General features: G+C 53.9%; 3 protein-coding genes across 16 annotated transcripts in view; 2 read left to right on the top strand and 1 right to left on the bottom strand.

The window, feature by feature from the left end:
- Positions 1–252: 252 nt before the first annotated feature.
- On the bottom strand, positions 253–14,104 carry CRAT (carnitine O-acetyltransferase). Of its 3 annotated transcripts, none has more exons than XM_036260661.1 (15): positions 13,991–14,104; positions 11,999–12,137; positions 11,056–11,319; positions 8,633–8,751; positions 7,016–7,069; positions 6,339–6,504; positions 5,825–5,999; positions 4,506–4,684; positions 3,892–3,992; positions 3,379–3,498; positions 3,097–3,219; positions 2,877–3,012; positions 2,483–2,545; positions 1,610–1,747; positions 253–1,063 (listed from the first exon to the last, which is right to left on the bottom strand). In XM_036260661.1, the coding sequence occupies exons 2-15, from the start codon at positions 12,023–12,025 to the stop codon at positions 848–850; spliced, it is 1,881 nt and encodes a 626-aa protein (XP_036116554.1). In that variant the 5' UTR covers positions 12,026–12,137; positions 13,991–14,104; the 3' UTR covers positions 253–847. The 3 variants fall into 3 exon arrangements, with proteins under 3 accessions (XP_036116554.1, XP_036116557.1, XP_036116556.1); XM_036260664.1 differs by lacking the exon at positions 13,991–14,104 and adding an exon at positions 13,190–13,254; XM_036260663.1 differs by lacking the exon at positions 11,999–12,137 and having other exon boundaries at positions 13,991–14,098.
- PTPA (protein phosphatase 2 phosphatase activator) overlaps positions 13,993–27,137 on the top strand; it is a 29,961-nt gene continuing 16,816 nt past the window's right edge. For 2 of the 12 annotated variants that reach the window (XM_036260670.1, XM_036260671.1), the window contains exons 1-4: positions 14,840–14,981; positions 17,938–18,035; positions 21,740–21,826; positions 26,921–27,046. In XM_036260670.1, coding sequence (XP_036116563.1) covers positions 14,951–14,981; positions 17,938–18,035; positions 21,740–21,826; positions 26,921–27,046 — 342 coding nt within the window. In that variant the 5' untranslated portion in view covers positions 14,840–14,950. Of the gene's footprint in view, positions 14,091–14,330; positions 14,555–14,771; positions 14,982–15,502; positions 15,522–16,712; positions 16,758–17,673; positions 17,738–17,850; positions 17,870–17,937; positions 18,036–18,983; positions 19,118–21,739; positions 21,827–26,920; positions 27,047–27,137 lie in introns of those variants that run through there. The other 10 variants (XM_036260667.1, XM_036260665.1, XM_036260666.1 and 7 more) reach the window with 10 other exon arrangements.
- Positions 19,746–20,534, top strand: LOC118629463 (ferritin, heavy subunit-like). Its single transcript, XM_036260679.1, has one exon. It carries the CDS (start codon positions 19,833–19,835, stop codon positions 20,421–20,423), a length of 591 nt encoding a protein of 196 aa, XP_036116572.1. The 5' UTR covers positions 19,746–19,832; the 3' UTR covers positions 20,424–20,534.

Here is a 27,137-nt window from a genome sequence, read left to right as displayed (position 1 = left end):
CCATGGTACTGGAGAGGCCTAAGTCATGGGTAGGTGGGAGTCGTCTGAGAATGCAGACCCGGGTCTGGAGCCATTCTGCCCAGAGCCCTGAGGTCAGAGCTGGCCCCAGGCTCCCTAGCCTAAGCTTGAGCCCCTCATCGAGTTCTCTGGAAGCCCTTGGGCCACTGGCTGCTTGGACACCAGATGCAGGGAAAGCTGGAAGGAGGCCGGGTGTCCGCCCCCACCTGCCTACCTCCTCAGCTGGAACGCCTCTTCACCAAGAAATTTTCCCTTTATTAATTACCTCGCATGTTACTATTATACAACCAGGAACATGGTTCAGGAATCAAATTGAGTGGAAGCAAGTGAGCCAGGGCCCTTGAGCCACATTCTCCAAAAGGGCATGGCAGTCCTGTGAAGACAGCCCTTCCCCAGGACCCCTCGCACCCTGGCCTCTCAGCCTCGGGGAAGCCTGGAGTCCCCCCCACTCCAGACAGTCCTGTCTTTAGGCCCCTGGAGATTGAGGATGGGGGTGCAGGTCCGGCCCTGTGTGCAGATGGCAGGGAAATTGAGAAAAGGACTCCCCAGTCTCCCACGCCGGCGGGGGATGGACCGCTTCCGTTCTTCAGAGGAAGGCCTCCGTAGATGATACGTGGGGTGCCGGGACCGACGTCCTGCTCAGCCCAGGAAGCTGGGGTGGCCCATGGAAGACATCTGGCTTGGGCCTGCAAGCCCCACTGGGGGCGCCAGGCCTGGCTCGGTCAGATCTGCAGAGCCCACGGGGAGAGGAAGCCAAGAGTGGAGCCCTGGTGGGTGGCTCATCTGAAGGTGGCGTGGCCATGGCACCGGCAGCCCTGAACACGGGAGCTCAGAGGTTGGCCCGGAGGTGGCTCTGCAGCAGAGTACGCATGTCCAGGAGCGCCTTCTCCAGGTAGTGCGCCATGCGGGCAGCGTTGGTCTCGGCACAGCTGTTGTAGGCTGACACCGAGAAGTTGATGTGCGCCTCCGAGGGGTTATAGCAGATGCCGTAGCCGTCTGGGACCACAGGCCCAAAGAACATGACACAGTCTACCTTGGAGGGGACCTAGGGATGGCACAGGACTAAGGCTCTTGCCCCGACCCCACCGGGTCCCCTCCAGCCCCTTAGTGGCACCAGCCTGCCTTCCTCCATCTCCGCTCCTGCTGCGCTCTGCCCGAGACACCCTTTCCTCTTCTCCATCAGCCTCCACGAAACCTTCTTTACATTCCTGGGGAGCTTTAACTGCTCCCTACCCTGGCCTCCCCAGCACTTCCGGGGGGCCATCAATACCTCAGTCCCTGTGCTTCCAGCCTACACTGCGAGCCCCTGGGGAAGGGACAGTGTTGTCCCTGCTGTGTCCCAGAACTCAGCACTGTACTGGCTGGCAGGGATCGGATGTTCCTTCGTGTCTGACTGGTGAATAAATGAAGCAGATCCTCCCCTGGGGGAGCCTGCCTGAGATATAGTGAAGCCCCCTGACCCCAGTTCCTCTGCCAGAACTCAGCCACTTTGGCAGTGGCCTATGGTGGCCTGTGTGGGCCACGCTACCACCGAGGTCTCACTGCAGCCTCTGTTCCATCCCACCCCAGGGCGCCTGGGGCAGGGGCCCACCTGGCTGGTGGAGAGGTTGAAGTGCATGGCAATGGCGTAGGAGGTGTCCATGAAGATGTCAGGCATGCTCACCAGGTCCTCGATGGCCTGCAGCTTCAGGCCCAGCAGGTGCCGGTCAAAGGCCTCCCCGCGGATGGCCTACAGAAGGGGTGCTGTCAGGAGCAGGGGCTGTGGGACCACAGGGCGCTGCTGCCCTCCTCAGAAGCCTGTGGCAGCAACACCTCTTCCATTTACTGGCTTCTCAGACCCATGAGACCAGAGCAGCCAGGCAGGTGAGCCTTCATTTCACAGATGGGGAAACTGAGGCCCAGGAAGGCAGGACAGTGTAAGATTTAAGAGCACAGGCCTGGAGCTGGGTGGCCTAGCCCCATCCTAGCTGTAGGACCTTGGCAGGTCACTTACATCTTGGAACCTCAGTGTCTTCATCTGTAAAATGGGGGCGTCAGTGGGATCTAAATGAGCGTCTGCCTGTACCATGGGAAGAGCCTGGTACACAACTGCTCAGAGACAGGGTCAGGATGGGAATCCAGACCTACCCGCTACTGACTGTAGCCCGAGATGTCAGATGGCAGGAACCCTGTTGTCTGCCTACTGTGTATACCCTCAGCATCCTGGGCTCCAGGGCACTGGGGAGAGCATGACACAAGATCCAGAGGCTCCCCTGGAACCTGGGACCAGGGCAGTCACTGGTCCCAGTTTCTCCAACTTTAAAATAGGGATGTTCAGCCTTGTTCCAGGTACCCCACGGATCAGGGGAGGGGTTGTTCAAGCTAAGGGTGAGCAGAGATTTGCTGCAGTGATGGACAGGCAGGTGTACAGACAGGTGGGAGATGCTGAGGGTCAAGCGAGTAGGGACAGAAAGGGCTCACTCACCCGGTCAGTGTAGGCTCGGTGGGCCTGCACGGCCTTCCGCAGTAGCTCTACCTTCTCGTGCTCCTGTGGGGGTGAGGGTAAGAAGGAGCTGAAGTGCGGTCCCTCCCACTCATCTCAGGAGTCCACTCCCCACCAGCACTACATTCTGAGAGGAGGAAGTGGAACTACCATCACTCTACAGCAGATGCTCACTGCTGAGGAGTGAATGAATGAAGGAATGGTTCCCTTTTCTCTTGGGCTGCCAGGAAGCTCAGAGCTTCATCTTCTGTTATATTCCCAGCACCCACCATCGGGCTGGAATACAGTAGGTACTCAATCAATGTGTGTTGACAGAGTGAACAGGAAGGTAGATGGCTCAAGTGCAGCTCACCCACCTTCACCCTGAACCTCTCACCGTCACATTGGGGTCATCCATGGCTTTGACAAAGGTCAGTGAGTCCACGGAGGCTGAGCGGATGGTGTCAGTACGGCCCAGGTGAAACATGCGCAGGGAGGCACTTTCATACGTGGCACATGCCTGCCCATAGATCCTAGGTGGGAGAAGGGGGTGAGCACATCCCACCTCTGCCCCCAGGTCTCATCCCGCTTTCACGGGTGGGCAGGGCAGGGCACACCTGTAGTAGGCCAGCTGGAGCGCCATCTGGATGAAGGCGTCGGGGCTCAGCTTCACTGACTTGGGGAAGTCTTTTCCAAAGTGGTGGAACACTGTCACAATCATGTCCAGATCCTGGATCATGCTGGGGATTCAGGAGGAGGAGGTGAGAAGCAGGCACCTGACGGCCTTGCCAAGCCCAGGGAGGGAGGTCTCAGAACCATCTGGGCACAATGACAGACCTGGAACAAAAGCCTGTCAGACTTGAGGGACCTGGGTCCCCAACCCAGTGCCCAGCACTCACATGCCGAGGTTCTGCTTGGCTTTCTCAATGTCATTCTTGATTTCAGGGGTGATATTGAACCGCAGCTTCTTGGGCATGGGCAGGGGCACCATGGGAGATCGCACGGCCTCGGCCTTCTTTCTGCATGGACATGGGGGCCTCAGGCTCATGCTGGTGCTGGGGGAGCCTGGGTCCATCCTTGGAATCAGGGTGGGGAGGATGGACCCCTGAAGTTGGAGGGGGCTAGCCCAGGGAGACTCTTGAGTTTATTCTTCTGAGACTACCTCCAGCTTCCAAGTGGCCAAATGAAGGACGCCTGGAGAAGGGACGGGACTTGTCCAAGGTCATGCAGCTGGAAAGTAGCTGAACCAGAATTCAAAACCTGGTTTGTCTGGCTCTAAAACCCATTCCCTCTTCTGGCCTCCTTTGAAGAAACAGATTCCCAGACATAGGAAAATGCCATTCTCCCACCAGGTAGTCTGTCACCTGTCACCAGGAACTGGGGAAATGGGTGGAGGGGGGAACCACACTCACGTGTACTCAATGACGTGGTCCACAAGGGCGATGATGGGAGGCCCCTCTGCTGCTGCGTGCTCGTAAACAAGCCCACAGGAGCCATCTTCTGCCACGATGAACTGTGAAGGGGAATGGGGACCTGTTAGCCCCCGGTCTCTGGAGCCACTCTTTGGTTGGGTCCCAGAGGAAGTCACCTCGGGGGTTATGCTGACTTACTACGGTTGTTAATAAGAGCTAACACTCATCAGGGGTCTTGGGCCCATCCCAGGCCACCCAAGCACACCCCATGCTCGTATACTTCATTGAGTCCCCACAGCCACTCTAGCGAGGAGCCCTACCACAAACACAGTTCACAGTTGCAGGAAAGAAAGTCATGGTCAAGACTGCACCGCGCTCGCCTGGCCTCCGATGTGCTGTAGGGCTGTGCTGAGAGTGACAGCGGTTTCTAGGCCGCTCAGTAATGACAGGCTGGTTGCTTGGTAATTACAGCCGCGTCCACTTGCTGGCTTCCACCGGCTTTACGAGCTAGGAGGCCAGGGACGCCCTGGCGAGGGGCAGGAAGTCCTGAGGCTGCAGGGGACCAAGTGTGGATATGTGTCGGGGTGGAAGCCAGCGCCCTGCCAGGTCCTCACCTGCAGCGTCTTGTCGAACCAGCGGTTGCCGCTGTTGAGCTTGCTGCCACCCCCGTGCAGCATCTGGCCGGCCACTTGGCTGCGGTACATGTCTTCTGAGACCCGAGGCATGACTGCGTCCAGGCACAAGGTGAAGATGCTCTTCTGGATGGAGTATACTGACTCCCGGTTCACCTTGTCTGCAGGCGGCATGGTGGGGAGGGGACACAAAATGGTGGTGTCAGGCCTCGGGCAGCCTGGGAAGCCTCCAGAATGTTCGCTGAGTGCTGGGACGGGCTTCAGAGATTCACACTAAACAGGGCCCTGCAGCTCCACAGCACCCTGTGAGGTAGCACCTCATGCCTGGCCCACTTTATTTTTTTATTTTTTATTTTATTTTTTTATCCTCACCTGAGGACATTTTTTCCCCATTTTTTGTTCAGATAGAGTGGGAGGGAGAGAGAGGAAGAGAGAGAGAAACATCGACATGAAAGGGACACATCGAGTGGCTGTCACCCACACGACCAACCAGGGATGCCTGGCCCACTTTAGAAAAGAGGAAGCAGCCCGGCCAGTGTGGCTCAGTGGCTGAGCATTGACCCTGCACCAAGAGGTCGCAGGTTTGATTCCCGGTCAGGGCACATGCCCAGGTTGTGAGCCTGATCCTCAGTGGGGAGCACGCAGGAGGCAGCCGTTGATGTTCTCTTTCATCGATGTTTCTCTCTCTCTCTCCTTCTCTAAAATCAATAAAGAAAAATAAATTAAAAAAGAAAAGAAAAGAAAAAGAGCCCTGGCTGGTTTGGCTCAGCAGTGGAGTGTCAGCTCGCGGACCAATGACTCGTGTGTTCGATTCTGGTCAAAAGTACGTACCTTGTGGTTCGTTTGTCCCTGGCCCTCGTCAGGGTCGTGCGGGAGGCAACCAGTTGGTGTGTCCCTCTCACGTCGGTGTTTCTCTCTCTCTCCCTTCCTCTCTCTCTAAGGGAAATAAAGAAAAAAAATAGAAAAGAGGAAGCAGAAGCCCAGGGTCTCACAGAGAGCCATGGTGGCCGTCAGGGATCCCACACAGGTGTCTGACTCAGGGACAATGCCCCTGACTAACATGGGGTTTGAGGGGGCTGTGACAGCAGGGGGGGGCTCCTCAGCCAGGGGACTTAGACTCTCATCCCATTTGCTACTTAATAGAGGGAAACAAACTTGACCCAGTTGACTTTCCTGAACTGAGGCTAACAACACCTGCTCTGAATTGAGAGGATTCAGTGAGAAACGAGGCCACCCACAGCCAGGTGTGCACAGAGGCCGGGATGTGGGCCTGGCCTCCCACCTTCCCTGACCCGGGGCACCTTTGATGAGGGTGTTGTATGCCTTGGCCCAGGAGTTGCGGTGGTTGGAGGTGAGGATGCCCACGGGCTCTTTGTTGGTTTGCAGCGACGAGTTCCAGATCTTCTCCAGCTGCACGAAAATCTGATCCGAGGTAAGGGGCGTCCCATCGCTGTGGTACACGTCCAACTCAAAGAACTGCCGGTGCAGGCAGGTGCATTGAAAAAGGCTGGTGAGGATCAGGACTGGGCGCAGTCAAGTCCCCCCGCCAGCCTCCTCCTGGCCCAGTGAGTGCTGTCCTGGGCCCAGCTGAGGGGACAAAGTCAGGCCAAGGCTGAGAAATGGGGAGGATGCCCTTGCATTGTTCTCCCCAGGCTGGGCAGGCCCAAGGCCCCTCTTGGCATCCCTGAGGCTGACGCCTAGCCGGGCACCCAGTGGAGACGCCCAGGACATGCCAAGTCCTGTAGGCATGTGTGTGGGGGAAGTGGACTTTTGGCCTGCAGTAGTGTGGGGGCTGAGGCCTGGGGGGCCACCCACCTGGTAGTTGTGTACCACTGTGATGTGCGTGGGCGGCTTCTTGATCTTGCTGAAGTTGATGACGGAGTCCTGCTTGGGGCCTGGGACGCGGCAGGAGGACAGGATCTGATAGTACTGGTTCATGCACAGCGGCTTTCCGCCCAGGTACTCCACAGGCAGGGTCTCACTGTGGGGCGGGGGACAGTGAGGGGCTGCTGGGAAGTGCGAGGGGAGGAGGGAGCTGCTGGGTATGGCTGGGGGCTGGGCCAGCTGAGTCAGGTTTTATAGCAGCAGTGTTTCCCTACTTCCCCTTAGTCTGAGCAGGGGGCCTGGCAGAGCTGGGCTGGGGTCAGGAGGCCTGCCGTGAGTCACCCTGGAAACTCCCTCCCCCAATCTGGGCTTTAGTTTGCCAAGGGGGAGATGAAGCAGCCAGTCAACCTTTGGGCCTCTTTGGCTGGGACACCAATTCCAGGGGCCTTTAGGGATAGGGTCACCAAGAGTCCCGGAAGCTGGAACAGGACCTAGGTGTCCCAATCCGCAGGCTGTCTCCCCAACCCCAACAGAGGCCGGGCCAACAGGAAGTGAAAGCAACCGAGTTCTGGGCCTGCCCAGCACCCAGAGCTTGGGGTCAGGCTGGGCAAAGCTGGAATGTCTGTGTCATTTGGGCAGGCAGGGTGAGGGCGGGCCCGACTGCTCACTTGTCAACCATGGCCTTGAAATCCAACACGCCCTCGATGAATTTGGCAGCAAACCTAGAGGGAACATCAGAGATCAGAAGCTGTGTGGACACCTGTAGGGTGAAAGGAATGACCGACTGCTTCACACACTGCTGGTAGATGTCTGAAGGGGTTTAAGTTCAGGATCTGTGTTCAAGTCCCAGCTCCGTCTTCTGAGCCTACTTTCTTTTTCCTATTTTATTTATTTATTTATTTTGTATGTGCCCCTAGTGGGAAGCGAACCCGGGACTCTGTGGTCTGCAGGGCGACACTCCAACCGCTGAGCCAAACTGGCCAGAGCTGAGCCTGCTTTCTTGCAACCTCTAGAGGGAGATGTGGAGGGCTCAGGGAGAAGCTGTTGGCCAAATGCCTGGCAAGATTTAGGTGCTAAGGCACAGCAGCATGATCATGGCTGGATTATGGGTCAGTGAGGCTGGTTCCACCCACAAAGGGCCCGAGCCCCTGAACCACAGTCTGGAATCTGGAAGGAGGACACCCTTCTCTCAAGAATCAGTTACAGAGGGACTTGGGACCCCAGGGGAGGGGGAGTGTGAATGGGAGGGCAGTGGCTCAAAGTGTCCCCTCTCCTAGGTCCCTATTTCTGGACCTCTGTGTCTCCCAGGCCACCTCTCGTACTGGCTTTCCTCCCTGGACTATCTGGGCTACACCAACCATGTCCAATGCCTGGGCTGCCCTTGGCCCCCAACATGGGGACCACCAGCTGAAGTTCCTGGGCCTGAACCCCCAGAACTTCCCAGGGTACCCTGGTGTCTTTAAGAGAAGCAGGTGGTACCCTGGCCAGTTTGGCTCAGTGGTTAGAGCGCCAGCCTGCAGACCAGAGAGTCCTGGGTTCAGTTTCCTCTAAGGGCACATACCTTGGTTGCAGTTTGTCCCCGGCCCTGGTTGGGGCCATGTGGGTGGCAACTGGTCCATGTGTCTCTTTCACGTCGATATTTCGCTTTCTCTCTCTTCCTCCCCTTCTCCCTCCCACTCTATCTGAACATAAGTGCAAAAATGTCCTCGGATGAGGATTAAAAAAAACAAAAACATAAAAGAGAGAAGCAGGTGGTGACTAAGACTGGCTGGTACTTGGGCAGGAGATCTCTGTCACTTGTATTTTTATCTTTGGTAGGACTGGAACAGAGGCCAGGGCAAGTGACATGGCCAAATGTGGGGAAAAGAACTGTGTACAAAGTTCACCCCTATGGCCAGAGGAGAGAGGGAAGGCGGGGTGAAGTGCCAGAACTGGGGTGTGGGTAGCCTCAGGTTTCAGGAGAGAGAGAGGGGACCCAGTCCACAGTGTGGCAGTGAACAGTTATGAAGCTTTGGAGCTGGGAAGACCCTGCTTCCTGTCCCAGCTCCACTAATAATAAAAGGTGATCTTGGGCAGGTACCCTCACTGCTCTGAGCCTCAGTCTCCCCATGTGTAAAATAGGAGTGAAGCTCACTACTTCATAAGGCTATTTGTGGGGATGAAAGACAATGAGCAGGGCAGGGGCCCCTCCAACCTCCCGGAAGCAGTGGATGGCAGGGCCCTGGAAGTGCCCAGGAGCCTGGCCCCTGCCACCTCCTGGCCCTGCCTCAGCTGCAGCCACTCACCGGAGCTGTCCCTGCAGATCCACAAAGTCCTGCCTGGGTAGCACTAGGCCGGGGCTGGAGTAGATGACCAGGGGTTGACGGTACTGGAGGTAGGCCGTCTTGAGCCACCACTCGGACAGCTGGGGAAAGGACCAGAGCTTGTCAGGACGGGTGGGTGGGGACTTGTTGACCCTTCCTCTCAGGACCAGGGGATCCTCTGCCCCTTTGTAGAGCATACACACACACACACACACACACACACACACACTCACACTTTTTGTTAATCTTCACCCGACGATATTTTTTCTATTGATTTTTAAAACGAGTGGAAGGGAGGGAGGGGGTAGGGGAAGAAAACAGGCAGAAATGTGAATTGTGTTTCTTTATCTTACAAACTTTGGTCAATTGGTTTTACTGCTTTTAGAAATAAAAATGTATGCTTGAAAGATAGAAAAGTAGAGGAAGATATGGGAAAAGAAGTTCCAGTGAGTGAGTTTTGCCTGTTCCAAATGGGCATTCTCCAGGAAAGCAGGGGCCCAGTGGTCAGCGTAGAGCTGGAGACCCTGGTCCTCTGCGCCTCGGCTCTGTTGGTGTCAGACTCAAGGGTAGACACTCACTTGGATCTCAAGGTCAGGGCAATCTGGGGGAAGCTCACTGAGCATAGATTGTTGTACTAGTGACAATATGTGGGCTATAGCCAGTGGGTACGCATCGTCTCTCTGGGGACCTACCATGGACTTGTCTTGGAGCTGTGCAGTTCCAGGTGACTGTCACCCTTGAGCCTTATGTGCTTGACTGCAACACTCTCTGTCCTACCCTCCTGCCAAGAATATGCCCAACAAACCTCTCTCTGGCAGCTCCTTTAATCCCTGGAGACCTGCCGCTCACTGTGCTTCCTCATCCCATCTCAAAGAGCAGTGGGACTGAATGTACCTCTTTACCAACCAGCCCTCCCTTGGAAACTGCTGGTCTGTGGCACCAGGCCATTAGCCTTGGGCCTTGGCAAGGGGCAAGGAGGGGTGGCATGCCCAGGCTGCACAGCACACCAGTGGGTGCTTGCTGTCTGCTGAGCTGTCGCCTGTTTGAAGGGGTTGCGGGCCAAAGAAGTTACCAACTGCCGGACCCGGATACTCTCAGTTCCCGACCCTGGAGTCCGAGGCCCTGCCCCGCCCAGGCCCAGCACAGCCGATGGTTCTTGCCTCCTACGTGCAGCCCCCACCCTTCCACCTGCTCCCTCAGAGCACCTACTTTACGGGGCCAGACCTGGCTTTGCTTCTCTTCTACAAACCTGCCTTTCCCTTGGTCATCCACCTCTCCGTAAGGCCCCCTCGCCCTTCCTCCACACAGTTGCTTTAGGTCAGGACTGTCCCCCCTCCCAGCAACTCTACTGGCAACAAAACACATTCTGGACTGAATGACTTTCCGCCCTCTCCCTGCAGCGTCTCCCTCGGGGTGATGGCACCAGCCTTCCCACCCGCCCCCTGCTCCCACTCTTGCTTCCCTCCCAGTGGCCAGGGTGGCCAGCATAAACCTTATGTTGAGGTAAAAGACTCATACCGAAAAGTACACAGAGCATCAGCGTAGACACATTTCCACAAGGTGAACACACCTGTGTGACAGACTGAGCCACAGAATGGGAGCGATGCATCACTGAACACAAATGCCCTGCTTGAAGCCATCCTGCAGCCCTTTGCCACCGAGCTCAAGGCCAAGTGCCTTCTGCTTGCACCGCTCCCTCCCACCTCACTCCAGACCGTCTGTTCCCGAATCCACCAGACTTGCTGCCTTTGCCTGTGCTGCACCTTCTGCCGGTTGCTCTCAGATTCGACCTCCTCCCTGCCTTCCCTCCCCCCAGAGTAAAGACGCTGCCATTCTCCACCCCTCTCTCATCACCCTTTTTTATTTCTAAAGACATTCACCGCCTGAAATGACCTTGATCACTGGCTGTGTTTTGTTTAATCACCTTTCTCCCTGCCCTACTTGAGTGTCAGCTCCAACGGGCCATCACGGTGTCTTTCTTTCTCATCTAGCACTCTGCCTAGTGCCGGGCACAGAGTAAGAGTTCGTCTACACTGTAGGATGCACACCGTAGGAAGCTCACAACGACCCACAGCCTCTGAGAAGGCCTCTGTTCCCCTTATCCTCTGTGGGAACTGGGGGATCGGTGCATCCTCAGTTCTTTTTTTTAAATCCTCATCCGAGCATATTTTTTCATTTATCCTCAGATAGAGTGGGAGGTGGGGGTGGGGGCAGAGAGAAATATCGATATGAGAGGGACACATCGATTGATTGCCTTCTGCATGACCCCGACAAGGGCCGGGGACCGAACTGCAACCCAGGTATGTGCTGTTGACTGGAATCGAACCCGTGACGCTTTGGTCCACAGGCTGATGCTCTAACTGCTGAGCCAAACCGGCCAGGGCTACCCCCCAGTTCTTACTCACCCAGTTCTCCATCTTCCTGGCCCTGCGCTCCAGCCCCTTCTGCAGGCGCTCTCCGACTCCCCCTGCAGCCTGAAACTCTTCCACCAGCTGCTTGGTGTGGGCCCATTCCTCCTCGCTCACAATGGGCTGCAGTGTCTTCAGGTAATGGTCCAGAGACTGCTGGAGGGGGGGCACGGGCAGCCGGGGCAGGGAGTCCTGGTGCGCCTTGAAGCGGCTGGCAACCTTCGTCAAGGAGGAGGGCTTCAGGAAGCCCAGGGGCTTCACCTGCAGGCAGCAGAACATCCTGCTCATTCTCTCACCAGCTCTGGGAGGCCCTGGTAATCCCAAGCTGCAGTCCTGGGTACTTATGTGCCCATCTCTGGGGTCAGAGACAGCCTCTTGGGTGGTGCCAGCCTTGGCTTCCCAGTCCTCCAGCTATAGGTGTCTCCACCTCCACCTCTAGGGCCTGGAGATGCATATGTAGGGATGGGGGAGGGTGGGGTGTGGCAACTGATCTTGACAGGGCTCAGGATAAATGGCATTTGTTGGGGATGGCGGAGGTGAGAGGACCTCTCACCTGTCTGAAGGCACAGGGCCCCACCTTTCTCACCCTGGGACTATGAGCCAGTCAGCAGTGAGGTGACTGTTCCTCCCAGAGGACCCCACCTCCTTTTCTCCCACCCTTGCCAGGTTGAGAAACAGGAGGAAGAGAAAATCAGAGAGAGCCAGATGATTACAGCACCTTTGGATAAGGGTGAAGCCAGACTTTTTTCCTGTCTGTGGGATGGGGAAGGGGGTGGCATGGGGCAGCGCTGCGGCAAGAAAGAGCTGAGTGGCCTGGCAAGGAGGGTGAGAGGTGGCAGAGAGAGTCCGGAGGCTCTGAAGGCGGGCAGAAGGAGAGACGGGAGGGTCTGAGGCTACTGGCAGCAGTAGGCGGGCAAGCGGCAGAGGCTCTGTTCCATACCTTCTCTTTCTGCTGCCCGTCCTCCATGGCAGGACTGAGGTTCTGAGCCCTGTCTGTCTGCCTTGGGCTGGATCTCTAAGCCTAACTGTGCTACCAAGTGGGCGAGCAGAACCTAGCAAGAGGCAGCCACTTGCCTGGGCTGGAAAGAGAAGACAAGAGCCAAGATTCAGGGGGGAGGCAGAGGTGGCAGTGGCGATCGCTGTGGTGGCATCTGGGGCTGTGGCTGTGGCAGGAGAAGCTGCTCCACCTGCCCTAGCTTCCAGAAGTGGGTGAGAGGACTGGTGTGGGCACTGGAGTAGAAGTAAACCTAGAATACCTTTTCCTTTCTCCTCTGGATGGGCCCAGAGCCAAGGAGGCAGGCCAAGAGGTGTTTAAAAAATCCACCTGCTAGAATCTGTGGAGGTCTGTTTGACGAAGGAAAACTGAGGGCAAAAACTGACTAGGTGCCAAGTATACTTCAACCCTGAGCTCAGTCCGGAAAGTCGGGGTTGGTGCAAGGGGGCAGGCACTGGGAAAGAGCACATGTGGACAGCGGCCACTAAGAGCCCTGCCCATCCTCTGTTTCCAGCCTCGTAGGAGTCCTTCTAGGCCACCCTTCCACCAAAGCCTGGTTCTCTCGAGTTGTAGCTCATTCAGCTGGGGGCCAAGAGTAGAGGACTTTAGGTGTTAAAAATAAACCAAAGTCCCTGGCCGGTGTGGCTCAGGGGTTAGCGTGTTGGCCCTTGGACCAAAGGGTCTTGGGTTTGATTTCTAGCCAAGGGCATGTACCTGGGTTGCAGGTTCAATCCCCGGCCCAGGTTGGGGGCACGTGTGGGAGGCAACCAACCGATGTGTCTCTCTCACATCGATGTCTCTTTCTCTCTCTTTACCCCGCTCCCTCCCTCCCTTCCACTCTCTCTAAAAACAATAGAGAAAATATCCTCAGATGAGAATTAAAACAAATAAGTGAGTAAATAAATAAGTAAATAAACCAAAGGACACTGGCTTTGGGATTGGACTAGATTTGAGTCACCAGATCTAGGGGATCCTGGCCAACTCTCTCCTTGCCTTGGTTCCCCCAGCAGTAAAGTGATCAGGTCACCCAGTAGGTCCTGGAGAATGATCTACAGGATGTTTGTGGGATGGGGACACAGCTGAGGTGGCAGTGGTAAGAGTGAGGTGGAGCCTTAGGGTCCTGAAAGAGTCTCTCACCAGAAGCCAGTGGACACGGACCCTCAGTTCTCTGGGCCTGGTGTGTCTGCTTGAACCTCGTACTTCTTGGCACAGACAGAGGGAGATACAAACAAACATACGCTTGGCATAGAGAATAAAGGAATCCAAATCAGAGTACTAGTAATTCTTGCCACAGGCTGCCCTCTGGGGAGGACTGAGGGGTGGATGTGGAAAGGTTTGGGGAGGGCTGGTGGAGAGGGAGGGCATAGGGCTGCCACCTGCCACCTCCTGCCAGTTCTCAGGACTTTCTGGGCAGACCAACTTGATGCCTCCACGTGAATTTCTCTGGCTACACACGATTCCCCAAGGACCATTTGATAAGTCCAAGGAGGCTGACCAACTGGATGGAGTTGGAAAGTGGCTCTGGCCTGGACAGAGCCAGCTTAGGCTGAGCGTGCAAAGGGCGTGTGCGGCAAAGGATAGGAGCGAGACACACTCCACGTCAGGCGGCTCCATGGCTCCGGGTCTAGGGGTGGGGTTGCTGCCTGAAGCCGGGGTGCCGCTGTCTTTTTCAGGTTGTTGAAATGTAGCGCTACAGGACATGGGTTCCATCCAGCCTCTGACCTTGAACCTCAGTCTCTTCCTCCACCACACCGGGGAAGCCCACCAGCCAGCCTATCCCAGCAGCCGCTGACCAGGCTGGAGAGCGGCCTCCCACGCCGTGTCGCCTCCACTGCCTGTTCGCCTGTTTACTCATCGGGAGCAGCTGCGTGGCTGGCCCGGCCCGAGGCCCGCCCGCTCCGTCCAGGGCCCGCCCGGCCGGGCTCCGGCCGTACTTACCACGGTCCGGACTGCGAATGCCAACATCTCCGCGGCCCGCGGGACACACAGTCCACTCTACACCCCGCGCCGGGCAAAGTCCGCGCCGCCGCCGCCAACGGTGGGTCCCCGCTAGAGCCTCCAAGCCAAGGTCGCCGAGTCACGGCCGCCAGCTGGTACCGGCGGCCCCGCGCCCACCCACCGGGCCGGGCGGTGGCGGGCTGGCGGCCGGGCAGGAGGACTCCGGGCGCAGTCGCCGGCTAACTACGAGCCCCGGAGGCTAGCAGCGAGCGCGGGGCGGGGCCACAGCGCGGGGCGGGGCCGGGGCGCAGGGAGCGGGCCCGGGACTCCGCGAGGCGCTGGGGCCCGGGGAGAGGGGACGAGGCGTGCCGGCCGCTGTCCCGCTCGCTCGCCCCCACCTCCAGATGCCGTCCATGTCTTTGGAGGCAGCGGTGTGCACCCCGCCCAGACCGTCTGGTGTCCTAGAGCACTACTGTCCGTGGTAGGAAAACACGACCATGTTGACAGGGGAATGTCCCCTAATATCCCTCGGGACAGGGTCAGAGCCACGCACAAAGATGACAGGTGGGGACCGCCCCGCAAAAGCATGGCTGCCGCAGCGTCCCTCGCCCGTCCCGCAGAAGCACGGCCGCCGGGCTCCCAGTGCCCCGCGGGCCGCTGTCCGTCGGGTGGCGAGCCGGCCGTTGGTGCGCATGCTCCGGGTGCCCCGCACCAACATGGCCGCCGCCTCCCGGTGAGCGGAGCCCCGCGAGCCGGCCGTTGGTGCGCATGCTCCCTGAGTGCCCCGCACGGACATGGCGGTTATGTTCAGTGGGGTGACTGTAATTCTCGGTTTTCGGTTGTAGCTGGCCGGTGCTCATTTCTCTGCAGAGAGCTCCGAGCGCGGGGAAAGGAAGGGTGGGCGCGGAAGTGAAAGGTGAGGGGACTGTAGGCCTCGGGCCCGCTCGTGGCGGCAGGAAGATGGCTGAGGGCGAGCGGCAGTCGCCACCAGGTAGGGCGCGCCGGGCCGGTCGCGCCAGGTTGGGGGCGTGGGGGCGGTGCCAGGAGTGGGGGCGGGGAAGGGGTGTGGTGTGGGGGCTCGGCAGATGGAGGAACTCGAGGGGCAAGAGCTGGGGGACCCCTAGGAGGAACTAGCGTTGAGGGGCCCTGGGGGAGGGAAGAGCCCGGGACTGCGGCGAAGGGCTGGTGGATGGGGCGCAACACCGGACTTGGGGAGCCCGGGCTGTCCGAGGGTTGGGTGGGCAGCGCCTTGGCCGGAGGGGTGGGGGGGCCTTTTGCACGCCTGGGCTGCGCATACTGAAGTTAGCCCTTGATCCGGTGGGGAAGATGCCAAGGATGGGGGCGTGGGGGTGCCCCATGGGGGTGCTCCGTGGGCCTGGGCCTGCTGGAGCCCAGGACCGGCCTGCCACCCCTCAGACACCGCCCGGCTCTCCGGGGGGCCGGCCCCTGGAGTTTCGGTGGTGGAGTATTTACTGAGCGGCTGCTCCTGCCCGTCTAAACCACTCATTTCAAAAGGCTGTTGATGCAAGAGGTGCGTGTCTGGCCCCGGCAACACTATCTGTAACTTGTATTTACGCTGTGGCCTCCTTTTAATTCGTCTCAAATACCTGGGATGGAGGTGCTAGGGAAGCGATCTTCTTACACCTGTAACCTGGAGAACCGGAAGGCTGCTGACACCCCCTCGTCCCCAGCTTGAGCTAAGAAAACTTTCAAAGCTCTGTCCGGAGCAGATAGGTTGGCCAGACTCAGCTGGTGCTCTGAAAGCATTTGATATCCCTCCCCCCTGTCTCCACATTCCGTGATCCCCGGAAAGGTCTCAGAAATGTTGAAGATCAAAAGAGCACCCCCCTACCCCCCCCCAATAGATGAACAAAGACCTGGGTATGGTCTGTGAGGGCATTCGAAACCAGACATTTATTTCATTTAATACAAAACTTCTGTGTATGTTCCCTTAGAAGTGCGGGTAATGATATCAGGAGATAGAAGGCAACCAGAATTCTCGGTGGGTGGTGGGTGAGGGGAGGGAACCCCTGCACTGAAGGAGAGGGAGGCTCCAGAGTTAGCTATGGCTGGGAAGATCCTGCTTCCCTGCATGTGGTCCTTCTTTGAAGTCTGAAGTAGGATGTTTTGGGACAAGAGGAGAGAACTACTTAGTGTAGTGGTGAAAACCTAGGGTTTTGGAGTTACACAGACCTGGCTCTGCTCTGCCTTGCAAATCACAGCCTCTGGGAGCCTGTTCTCGTACTTCTTAAAATGGAGCTACTCTGCCCTCTTCACAGAAACTATAAATGTAGTGTGTGCTCCATAGACCATGTGGGCAACGCATAGGACATGGCAGTTAAGTCAGTGTGGGTTACTGTTATCCTTTTCAAAGGTGGTATAAGCTGAACATGTGGTCTGGTCCCCAAATGGTAGATGATAATACATTATACTTTCTGAGGGGTTTTATAGGAACATCTCTAAAACTCTGGATGTTTTCATCTTATACTGAGAGGTTTTAGGGGATCCAGTTGTCTGGAGGTCCCTTTATCAGAGGCAGAATCTGAGGCTGGAGAGACTGTGGGTCTGACTTCATTTATCACAGTCCTGAGTTTGAAGGCTTTTTTTTTTAATCCTCACCCAAGGATAGTTTTCCCTTTATCTTCAGATAGAGCAGAGGGAGGAAAGGAGGAAGAGAGAGGGAGAGAAACATTGATGTGAGAGAGACACATCAATTGGTTGCCACCTGCATGACCCCAACGGGGTCTGGGGCCGAACTGCTACTGAGGTACATGCCCTTGGTTGGAATCGAACCGAGGACTCTTTGGTCTGCAGGCGATGCTCTAACCACTGAGCAACTGGCCAGGGCTGTTTCTTTTTTTCTTTATTGATTTTAGAGAGGGAGGAAGGGAGGGGGAAAGAGAGATAGAAACATTGATGAGTGAGAACATCGATTGGCTGCCCACTGGGGATTTGGCTCACAACCTGGGCATGTGCCCTGACCTGGAATTGAACCTGTGACTTCTTGGTGCCACCACCGGTTGGGCTGAAGGCTTGTTTTTTTGATTTGGGAGTTTTTGTTCTGGCAATTTGGGTGTTGCATCAGTAATTTGTAGCAATGCTCTTATAGGATAAATTTTCTCCTGGTAACAGGGCCTGGCCTGGAGGTTTGTCTTTCTGTGGAATAATGTCAAGAGGGCTATCCCCTTGTAGGCAATAGTTCTTTCCAACATACAAAAGGGCTCTGTTCTCAAAGATCATTTGCAAGTTGATTATTTGGAATGTGGAACACATTTTTCTATAAAAACAATGTGGTTAGGTTACCAGCCTGACCTACAAAGCTTTTTATTTAGCATCTTACTTATAATTGCAATTTACTAATAGTAGGGGGTTTCGATTTTGGATTCTGGGACCAGGGCTTGCAGAACAGGTAGGACGAAGAGAGTTTCTGTTCTCTTTCTTGAGCCCTGGTTTGAATTCTGAATTAGGCAGAGGTTTGTTTTGCTCTTATCTCAGATTCTCTATCCTATTCCTTAGGTCTCCAGGTCTCCTGGCATTTCTCAACAACTGATACCTTATTTTCCTTGCAGAGAAAGGAAAGGCAGGAGGCCAGTGGGTTTGGGAGTATGTCTGGTTTATACTAGGGCTTGGGTGTTGGAGTCTTGATTTAAAAGTGTGGGTGGCCCAGCCGGTGTGGCTCAGTGGTTGAGTGTAGACCCATGCACCAAGAGGTGGCTGGTTCAATTCCCAGTCAGGGCACATACCCAGGTTGTGGGCCAAATCCGCAGTGGGGGACATGCAGGAGGCAGGCAATTGATGTTCTCTCTCATCGATGTTTCTTTCTCTCTCTCCCTCTCCCTTACTCTCTCTAAAACTCAAAGAAAAACATTTTAAAAAAAGGTAAGTATGTGTGTGTATGTTGGGAAGGGGTTCTGTTTATCTGTTTGCTTTTTTATTTCTCTGTCAAGGTTCTTCGGAGGATACCCCTGCAGCCACTCAGAACTTTATCATTCCAAAAAAGGAGATTCACACTGTTCCGGACATGGGCAAATGGAAGCGTTCTCAGGTACCAGTGGTGTCTATGCTGTAGGCTCAGAACTGCGAGGAGAGACTTTGGCTTTTTCAAAGACACTGGTTTTCTAGGCATGATGGGCTATGAGCTCCTGACCCTTCTTGACCTTGGAGCCACAGCTCTTAGAAGCTAGGGAGAGAGGGACAGAGGAGATGATTATCCCTCCCGGTCAGGGACAACACTCAGATGCTTTAGTGGGAAGATCTCTGGGGGCCAGGACCATGGTTACCCTGCAGAGTTGTGCTCCTGGTTCTCACATACCATTGCCTCTTCAGTGTTGTGTTGGCTGAACATGAGTGTCCTAAATGATGGAGTGCATCACTTTGATTCTTGGTTACAAGTAACAGCAAGTTGGGGAGCCAATGCATCAAAGGGAGAGGAGGTTGTAACATGAAAACCTAGGCCAGAGAAGCGGCTGAGCCTAAAAATACCTGGGAACTGGGACCTAGAGCACTGTCAGGACAGATCAGTTTTCTGTGCAGCTCAGGCCACACAGTGGGCAGAAGATAACAGCTTGTCCCTTCCGGGCTATGGTCATGCTGCGGAAAGACTGGGACCAAGAAAAAGAAAGCCAGTTTCAAATTCCCAAGGAAGGCCTTGTGCCCAGCTCCAGCCAGGTGCCTACACCTGATCTGGTCAGCTGGGGTGGGAAGTGTCACTTGCAGAGAAGGGCAGGCTCAGGGGTCTGGCAAGCTTGGCAGGTTTCCTATGAGGAGTCTGCTGTTGGTCTGGGCCACAGGTTGATTGGCAGATTATTGCCTGCCAGACTAATCTGGCTCTCCGCCTGTTTTTGTAAATACAGTTTTATTGGAATACAGCCATGCTCATTTGTTTATCTGCCGTCCATGGCTGCTTTCATACTGCAGGGGCAGAGTTGAGAATTTGTGAACCAGACTGTATGGCCCGTGGAGCTTAAAATATTTACTATCTGGCCCATTACAGGCAAAATTTGCCAGTCCTGCACTTTTGGGGAAGTGTTGGTCACATTCTCTTCTGATGTGCATGGTGACAAATACCTGACAGAAGTCTTTCACTCACTCATCGTTGAAATGCATGGATCTCCTGTGGCCAGACAGGTGATTGTGCTATGGCCCACAGTATTTCACTAGGCAGCAGAGTGCAGTGGCCAAGAACATGGGCTTGGGGGCAGAGAGGTCAGATCTTGAAGCCCAGGGCTGCCCTTTTCTCTTTTTGTGACTTAGACAAGTCATCTAACCTGACCAAGCCTCAGTTTCCTCTACTATAAAATGGAGTTGTTTGGAAGCTTAAATAATGTAAAGCCCATAAAGCACCCGGCCCAGTGTTAGGCAGACAGTGAGCCTTACTGAGCAGTAGGTGTGATTTTTATTACTGTTATGATGCTGATGGTGGCGTTGGTAGAGACTTCGCACAGTCACATTCATAAGAATGTCCTGAGTTTTAGTCACCAAGAGACCCAGGCCCATGTGAGAACAGGGACTATGGAGGGTGACGCTGCCCCTTGCTGCTTCCTCTCCTTGCATCCCAGTGTACTTTGCAGGGGTGGTTGTGGACACTGGGTGTAGTCAGGATGAGGGCTCAGATTTGCCCTGGGCTGGGAGTGTTGCTGTAGGTGACTCACTGGGCCTGCTGTGTGACCTCTCATTCCCACCTGCAGCTATTCCATAGCCTGGCAGGAGGATCTCCTATAGGAATACCTCTCTCCCCTCCCTCCCTCCCTCCCTCCCTCTTTCTCCCCTAGCAGGAACCAAACCCGGGACTTTCTGGTCTGCAGGCCCATGCTCCAACCGCTGAGCCAAACCGGCCAGAGCCATGGTGCTTTTAAAAAAAAAAAATTTTGACTGCTTCTGCCTGGTTTTCTCTGACGCTGAGATGGCCTCCCCGAGGCACAACCTCCTCTCTGAAGACTGTAGGGTTGCTATTAATCATGTGGCATCTTATGAGCTGCACATCAGTGATGCTTATTTATCTATGGCCTGTTATTACAACCAAGACACGGGAGCACCTCTTTTTGCCTCATTCTTTGAAGACCAAGCTGAGGTGAAGAGGGAACATGCAAAGCAATTCCTAAGATATCTAAGAAAACGGGAGAGTAAAATCTGTCTTCCGGTGATAAAGAGGCCTGACATAGATAACTGGGGAACTGGAATACAAGCTCTAGAGTCTGCTCTGGAGTTGGAGAACAAGTTAACCAACCTCCTGCAAAACCTGAAGACCATGGCTTCTGCCAACGAGGAAACCGATCTCTTACACTTCATGGGAAAGTACCTGGATAAGCAGAAGAGGAACACAAACTACCTGGAGCAACAGCTTGCGTATCATAAGAGATTAGAACAGCAGGCCCAGGAGGAAGACCCTTTTAAAAAGCCTGCTCAAGTGTCAGGGAAAGAGACAGACGTCTGAAGGCAACAAAGCAGGTCTTCATTGTAGTAGGTCCCAAATCAGCTACTTAAGAATCTTAATTGTCTCCATTTGACAGAAGATGGCTTTCCTTCATTAGTGTGTGTACAAATAAACCTGTTTTTGCATTAAAAAAAAAAAAAAAAAAAAATTTTCTTTATTGATTTTAGAGAGAGAGGAAGGGAGAGAGAGAGAAACATCATGAAAGAGAACATTGATTGGCTGCCTCCTGCATGCCCCACACTGGGGATTTGGCCCACAACCTGGGCATGTGCCCTGACCGGGAATCGAACTGGTGCCCTCTTGGTGCATGGGTTAGCACTCAGCCACTGAGCCACACTGGCCAGGCTCACCTCAGTGCTTTTTTATCCCTGTGCTGGGTGAAACCTGCAATCCAACAGGGAAAAGAGTGCCCAGTTGGAAGCTGGGGATGAGTGTGCTGAGAGACCTGGCCATGGGCAGAGAATAGTTTCTTCTCCTGGGAGCAGGGCATCTGCACCGCAGGCAGACAGCCTGGTGGGGAAACATCTGGAAGATCAGCAGGGGAAACCTTGGTGGTTTCCTGGGACTCCTGGTGGTATAGTACAATGGTTGAGTACTCGGCCACTCTGCTTGGGAGTTTGGTTGGCTGAGTCCTCTTCCACATCTAATGAGATCTTGGTCTTAGGAGACTTTGGGCAAGTCACTTCTCCTGAAGCCTTGGTTTCCTCATCTGTAGAATGGGATCAGTGATAGTGTATAGCTCGTGGGTTGTTGTGTAGAGAAACAGCTGGTTGTCCTGGCAGTGTGCTCAGTGGTTAGAGCATCGGCCTGCACACCGTGTCAACAGGTTGGATTCCTGGTCAAGGACACGTACTTGGCTTGCAAGTTTCATCCCTGGCTCTGGTCAGGGCGTATTCGGGAGGCAATCAATCAATGTGTCTCTCACATTGATGTTTCTTTCCTTCTTTCCCTCTCTTTTCCTCTCCCTCTGTCCACCCCCCCCCCCCCCCCGCGCCTTCTTTTCACTCTCTAAAAATCAATGGAAGAAATATCCTCAGGTGAGGATTAACAAAAAAAGAAACTACTGGTAGCAGTAGTGAGCACACAGTAAACTCTGGCTGGAAGCCCAGGTGTCATTGGCTTGTCAGTAGTATTGGATGGGGGTAGAGGTGGGATTATTTGACATTATCTTTCTGCGCTCCTGCTACCGAGCTGGGAGCCAGGGGCTGTTTGGAGCAATTTGGTAATTGGGTGGGGCTGGGGGCTGGCTGGGGTATGAGAGAGTGGAGGGCTGATAGTTCTTTCCATATCCCACTTTCCTCCGCCCTGTTTGGTAGGCATACGCTGACTACATCGGATTCATTCTTACCCTCAATGAAGGTGTGAAGGGGAAGAAGCTGACCTTCGAGTACAAAGTCTCTGAGGTAGGCACGGGCAGGGAGCCTGCTGCGGCAGGGCCTGTCCTAAAATAGCTTCCCGGAGTCGTGTGTGCTCATTGCCCACAGCAGGGCCAGTGTGGAAAATAAGATCCCCCAAACACATGTGCAGTTGACGTTCTGTGTCTATATTTCTGATTTTTAAAAATCTGAATAGAAAATTGGGATCAAGGTGAACATGCCATTTTGTACCCTGCATTTTTGCTAACTGGTGTCTTTACATAAGTTTTTAAATCAAAAGAGATCACAAAAGAACTAAACATGCTCACTGACGAGATTACTGAGAAACGTGTACAACCTCAGCAAAAAACTGACCTCTCGCTATATTCCCCTTCCTACCTAACAGTTTGGGGAGTGTCATCCAGACCTCCCCTGTGAGCACCTCTTCTCCTGCCATGTAAATGGCTGCCTCATTGAGCCATGCCCTCATTTATTTAAACGACCTCATAACTGTAGACTTTTAACTTGTTTCCCTAAACATCGCTGCTCTGAATAGCCTTGTACCTAGATCTGTTGGCATTCTGTCCTGAGGATTCACTCACACTGCTAGGTGAGTGCCCTTTGGCTGTGTTTCAGAGACAGGCTTGTTTGTGGAGGGAGGGCGAGAGCTGTGAGGAGGCTGATACCCATGGGAAGGTGTGGTCTTGCAAGCTGTTTGCTCTGCTGGATGCCATCTTCCAGGGCAGGGTCCCAGGCCTCCAGTGGCCTCTTGGATTCCTGTCCCAGTTGGCCTGGAACCATCTTGAGCCTCTTATCTGAGACAGCCTCTCTCAACACCTTGTCTCACCCGGTTCTCTAGCTGTAGCTTTGGCCTACTGGGTAAAGTCTGGCCCTGCCCTGGCTCTGTCTCCACCTGTACTCCCTCACACGCCTGGGCCCTAAGTGGTTGCTGGGTGGCCAAGGTCCTCTGTCACTTGTGGGGTATAAGGCTTGTGCTGGGGATGGACAGTCTTCTCTCAGGAGCTGCCCACCAGTGACTTCCTGAGTTCCTCTCAGGCCCACCCAGTGCTCTGGGACTTCAGCCACAGGTGCAGATGGCGGGAGAGAGGGCTCCTCTTTGAGCCTGTGGCAAGGGATGCTCAGCTGTGCTCAGTGGGCTGGGGAATGTGGTGGGGAAGGCTAATTAAAGGGGAATGTTATAATTACCCCAGCAGATTCTGAGCTGCCAAATCTCTTCAGGTCCCTTAATTGCCCCCGAGACTTTGATGGTAGCATGCCACACCAACCAGGTGTTGTCTTAGCACAGGAGCTGTTCTTTTGGCAGAATTGCAGTGTGGTTAAGTGGTTGAGCTCTGGAGTCAAGCTGATCAGGTTTTGATAACCTCTCACTTCTGAGCTGAGTGGCCTTGTTCCCTATGACCCTCTATGTCCTCTTCTGTACAGTGGGAAGAGCTACAGACCTACTCATGGCCCCTGGAGAGGATCTGCTGAGATCCCACATGTAGGATGGTTTTGCATAGTGCCTGGCATGTACTAGATGACATTATCATTATTTATCTTTTTTGTTAATTCTCACCTGAGAATATTTTTCCACTGATTTTTTAGATAGAGTGGAAGAGAGGGAGGGAGAGAGAAACATTGATGTGAAAGAAACATTGATTGACCGCCTCTCTAACAACCCTAACTGGTTCCGGGGCTCAAACCCGAAACCCAGGTACATGCCCTTGACTGGGAATTGAACCTGAGACTGTTTGATCCAAGGGCCAATGCCCAACCGCTGAGCCAAACCAACCAGGTGACATTTTCATTATTAGCTATTGTTAACATTAGCTCTTTTGTAGTTCTAATTTCCAGTAGTGTTGTAGCTCCAGTTAGGGCTCTTCCTGAGCTGGGGTTCATCCCAGCACCAGGCCAGTGAACTGCTCCTCACTCAGTACACAGAGGTGACTAGTTTAGTCTCCAGAAATCTCCCAGATTCTGCCCATAGCTGGCAGGGGCAGCAGGAGGCACGGCTCACACCACGTGGCTTTGGCCCACAGATGGGAGTTGTGTTATGCAGAGTCGAGGTCTGAGAAGGCCTCGGCATATTACTTGCCAATTCCAAAGAAATAACCTGGGGGCTGCAAAAGCCAGGAGTTTGTTAGAACTTACTCACTGGGAGGGGTGGCCTCCCAGTGAAGTTTCTGCAATACAGGCTCTCAAAGTATAAGGTTATATAGAGTACAGAAAACAAAGCAAGCAGGACCATCATTTGCTTTGTGAGATCAGGCTATGTGAGATCAAAATGCCAGCTGTTTACAATCTGGGCTCACATCCAGAAACAGTTTCTTTTGGGCCATTCCTTGGCTGAGGAACTGGCCAGGCTCCCAAGGCCCTACAGTACACTTACAGTTGGCCTTCATTATATTCCCACAGGATGAGAGGGGGAGTTGGAACTTAGGAAGGGACCCATGTTCTCCCATATCACACTGTCTTGTGCTTGGTTTGGCTTCGGTCTCCTAATTCTTCTCACTGCTGCCTCCTACTGGGGAGGGGGCATAGTGTCTCGGGTGGCAGCTTCCAGAACTGCCCATAGGAAAGGGAACAAGTAAGAGTGACATGGTGAGCTTGTCTAGACCCATGTTTAGAGGGCTCTCCTTCATTTTGAGATTATGTCTGCCCTTTGGGGGTTAGAATTTTTGATTTTTGCAAAATAAAGATGATAGTAGATAGGCTTATTTTTTGTTACTGTTCTGTTTGATTTTTTTAAATGAGGGCAAAATAAAAAATTGGTAATTAAAAATTTTGGAGAAAATTTTACTTGTCCATGAAATCCAAAAAGGAAGCATTAGACTTGGGGGAGAGAGTATAGCTCAGAGTAGTCTTTGTGTTTTTGGGTTCTAGCCCACAATTCCCTCTCTAACCTTCTCCCACAACTAGCCAAACAATAGAGGCAGCCCCTTCACCCCCAATTAAAAAATCCTTCTGCAGAAAGAGAAGCTAGGCGCCTTTTAATTATTCATTGGCACAGCTGAGCTAGCAGCTGGGGCCTGGCTGCTGCGGCCGGAGCACCTTTCTGATCCTCCTCAGTGTATCACCAAGACTGACATCTCTGGACGGGCCTTGCTGGTGATTCTCGGGGCTAGGATTACGGCACTGTCCTCCTAAGTCCAGGTTGCTACATGGGGTCAGGTGTGCTCTGTCCCTGTTATCAGTGCTTCGGGTGACCCGGTTCTTCACAAAGCCAGGCTCTGGCAGCACTTTCTGTCAGCAAGGCAGATTTATGTCACCTTGCCCTCTGCTTCAGCCAAATATAAAGGGAACTTTGTCCTCTATAGGCATCTTTTTCTCTCCTCCTGGGCCTAAAGTATAGGGAATGGGGAGGTGAGGGCCACTGTCATGTTGCACAGTGACAGGAGGCACTACTTATGTGGACAGCAATGCGATCTCATGCTTCCTGGACCTATGCAGTGGGGCAGTGGCTAACATGTACACCATTAGCTCAAGCCTGCCCCCGCCCCCATACATACACGGCTCTTGGGAAGCACCTCTGCGTGGCAGACCCGACCATGCCTTGCCCTCCTTGTCACAACTTTTTTTGTGGGCACCACCCTGCTAGTTCCTGCCAGTGCCAGGAGCTCCTGGAGGCATCTCCTTATACCATTTGTGCCCAGTAGACACAGGCATGATCTGCCTCTTGGCAGGGTCCTTCCTCCCAGGGACACCTGACTTCAAATATCCTCTGCATCGTGTGCTCCCTCAGCCTTTCGTTGCCCCTCAAGTGGCCCATTCTGTGAGCCACGTCTGGAAGGAGCACTTTCCTCACTGTCCTCAGACAGCCTCACCTGATCACCTGAGCATTCGTGTCGTGTGCTCATGTTGCCTTGGCCTCGGACACCGACTCCACTCCTTAGTCCCTGCCTTCTATGGGAAGGGAGAGATGGGAGATGGGATCTGGAACACCTGCAGCCCTCCAGAGCATTGCCCACATTCATGCCTCTGACCCAGCATCTTCACAGAGGATGAGTCGCCAGGCTGGTTACCACAGTGTTGTTTGTGGTAGTAAACAATTGGAAATAACCCAAACATTTAACAGGAAGGGATTTGGTAAATAAATTGTCCACTGGTACAGTGAAATCTGAGTCACTTATTAGAGGCTATTGTAAAATTATGTTTACATGTTGATGTGGAACAAGGTTCTTGAGGAAATAGCAGGCTGCAAAGTAACGTGTGCCCTGTGACTGTGTTTAGAGTCTGTCTTTGTATAACCATACCCCACTACTCTGTGCTAGGCATCCTTCATGGGTTGTTATTTAGTCCTCATGATAGTCTTGAGAGGTATTTATCATCACGCCCATTTTTGAGATGAAGAAATAGGCAGAGAAAGTTAAAGTCTGTGGTTCAAAGTCTTGCGGCAACTAAATGGTGTTTTAGCTGGGATTTGAGTCCAGGTCCAGCTGCCTTCAAAACTGTCACCATGCCCTGGCTGGTTTGGTTCAGCGGTTAGAGCATCGGCTTGTGGACCAAAGAGTTGAGGGTTCGATTCCAGTCAAGGCCCTGGTCGAGGTTGTGTGGGAGGCAACCGATCGATGTGTTTCTCACGTCGATGTTTCTCTTTCTCTCTGTCTCTCTCTCCCACTCTATCTGAAGATAAATGGAAAAAGTATCCTTGGGTGAGGATTTAAATAAAAACAACTGTCACCATGATAAGCAATAGAAAAAGACGAAATTGAAGATTAAGTTAAAATGTCAGTAGTGTTTATTTGTGGGCAGCAGGATTACTGGTCATTTTTGTTTTCTTTTATGTTTCTGTTTTCTGTGGTGAGGAGGTGTTGTGTACTAAACAGAAGACCCCACTGATTCTGTTGAAGAAGGTCAGGGCTGCAGTTCATGCTCATTCAGTAGCTTCTCTAGGCTAGCTGGAGAACCCAGCTGCTGAAGCCCCACTTGTCCCTTCGGCCTAGTGCTGGTCCCTCTCTGTAAAGCTTCCCATGCTCCCCTGGCCTCTTTTTATATTCAGGATGGGTTGGGAAGAAAAGGGGACAGCAAGGGGGATGCCGGTTAGCACCATGCCTTGGGGTCATTGTTCAGCAATGGTTTGACTTCCTTCTGTGGCTCTAGCTTAGTCACTGTGTCTTGGCTGCCTCTATTTTGCCTCCACAGGCCATTGAGAAACTGGTCGCTCTTCTCAACACGCTGGACAGGTGGATTGATGAGACCCCTCCTATGGACCAACCCTCTCGATTTGGGAACAAGGCCTATAGGACCTGGTATGCCAAACTTGATGAGGTGAGCCTGCCATAGACAGGCTTGGGGGCTGGGCTAGGGGGAGCTTTCAGGCATATTGAATCACTGGGAGTTTGTTAAAATGATAATTCCA

This window comes from Molossus molossus, unplaced genomic scaffold, assembly GCF_014108415.1.
Source record: "Molossus molossus isolate mMolMol1 unplaced genomic scaffold, mMolMol1.p scaffold_m16_p_14, whole genome shotgun sequence".
Taxonomy (NCBI): Eukaryota; Metazoa; Chordata; class Mammalia; order Chiroptera; family Molossidae; genus Molossus; species Molossus molossus.
Note: the sequence above shows the minus strand (reverse complement) of the source record. Positions and strands in the feature narration are given on the sequence as shown.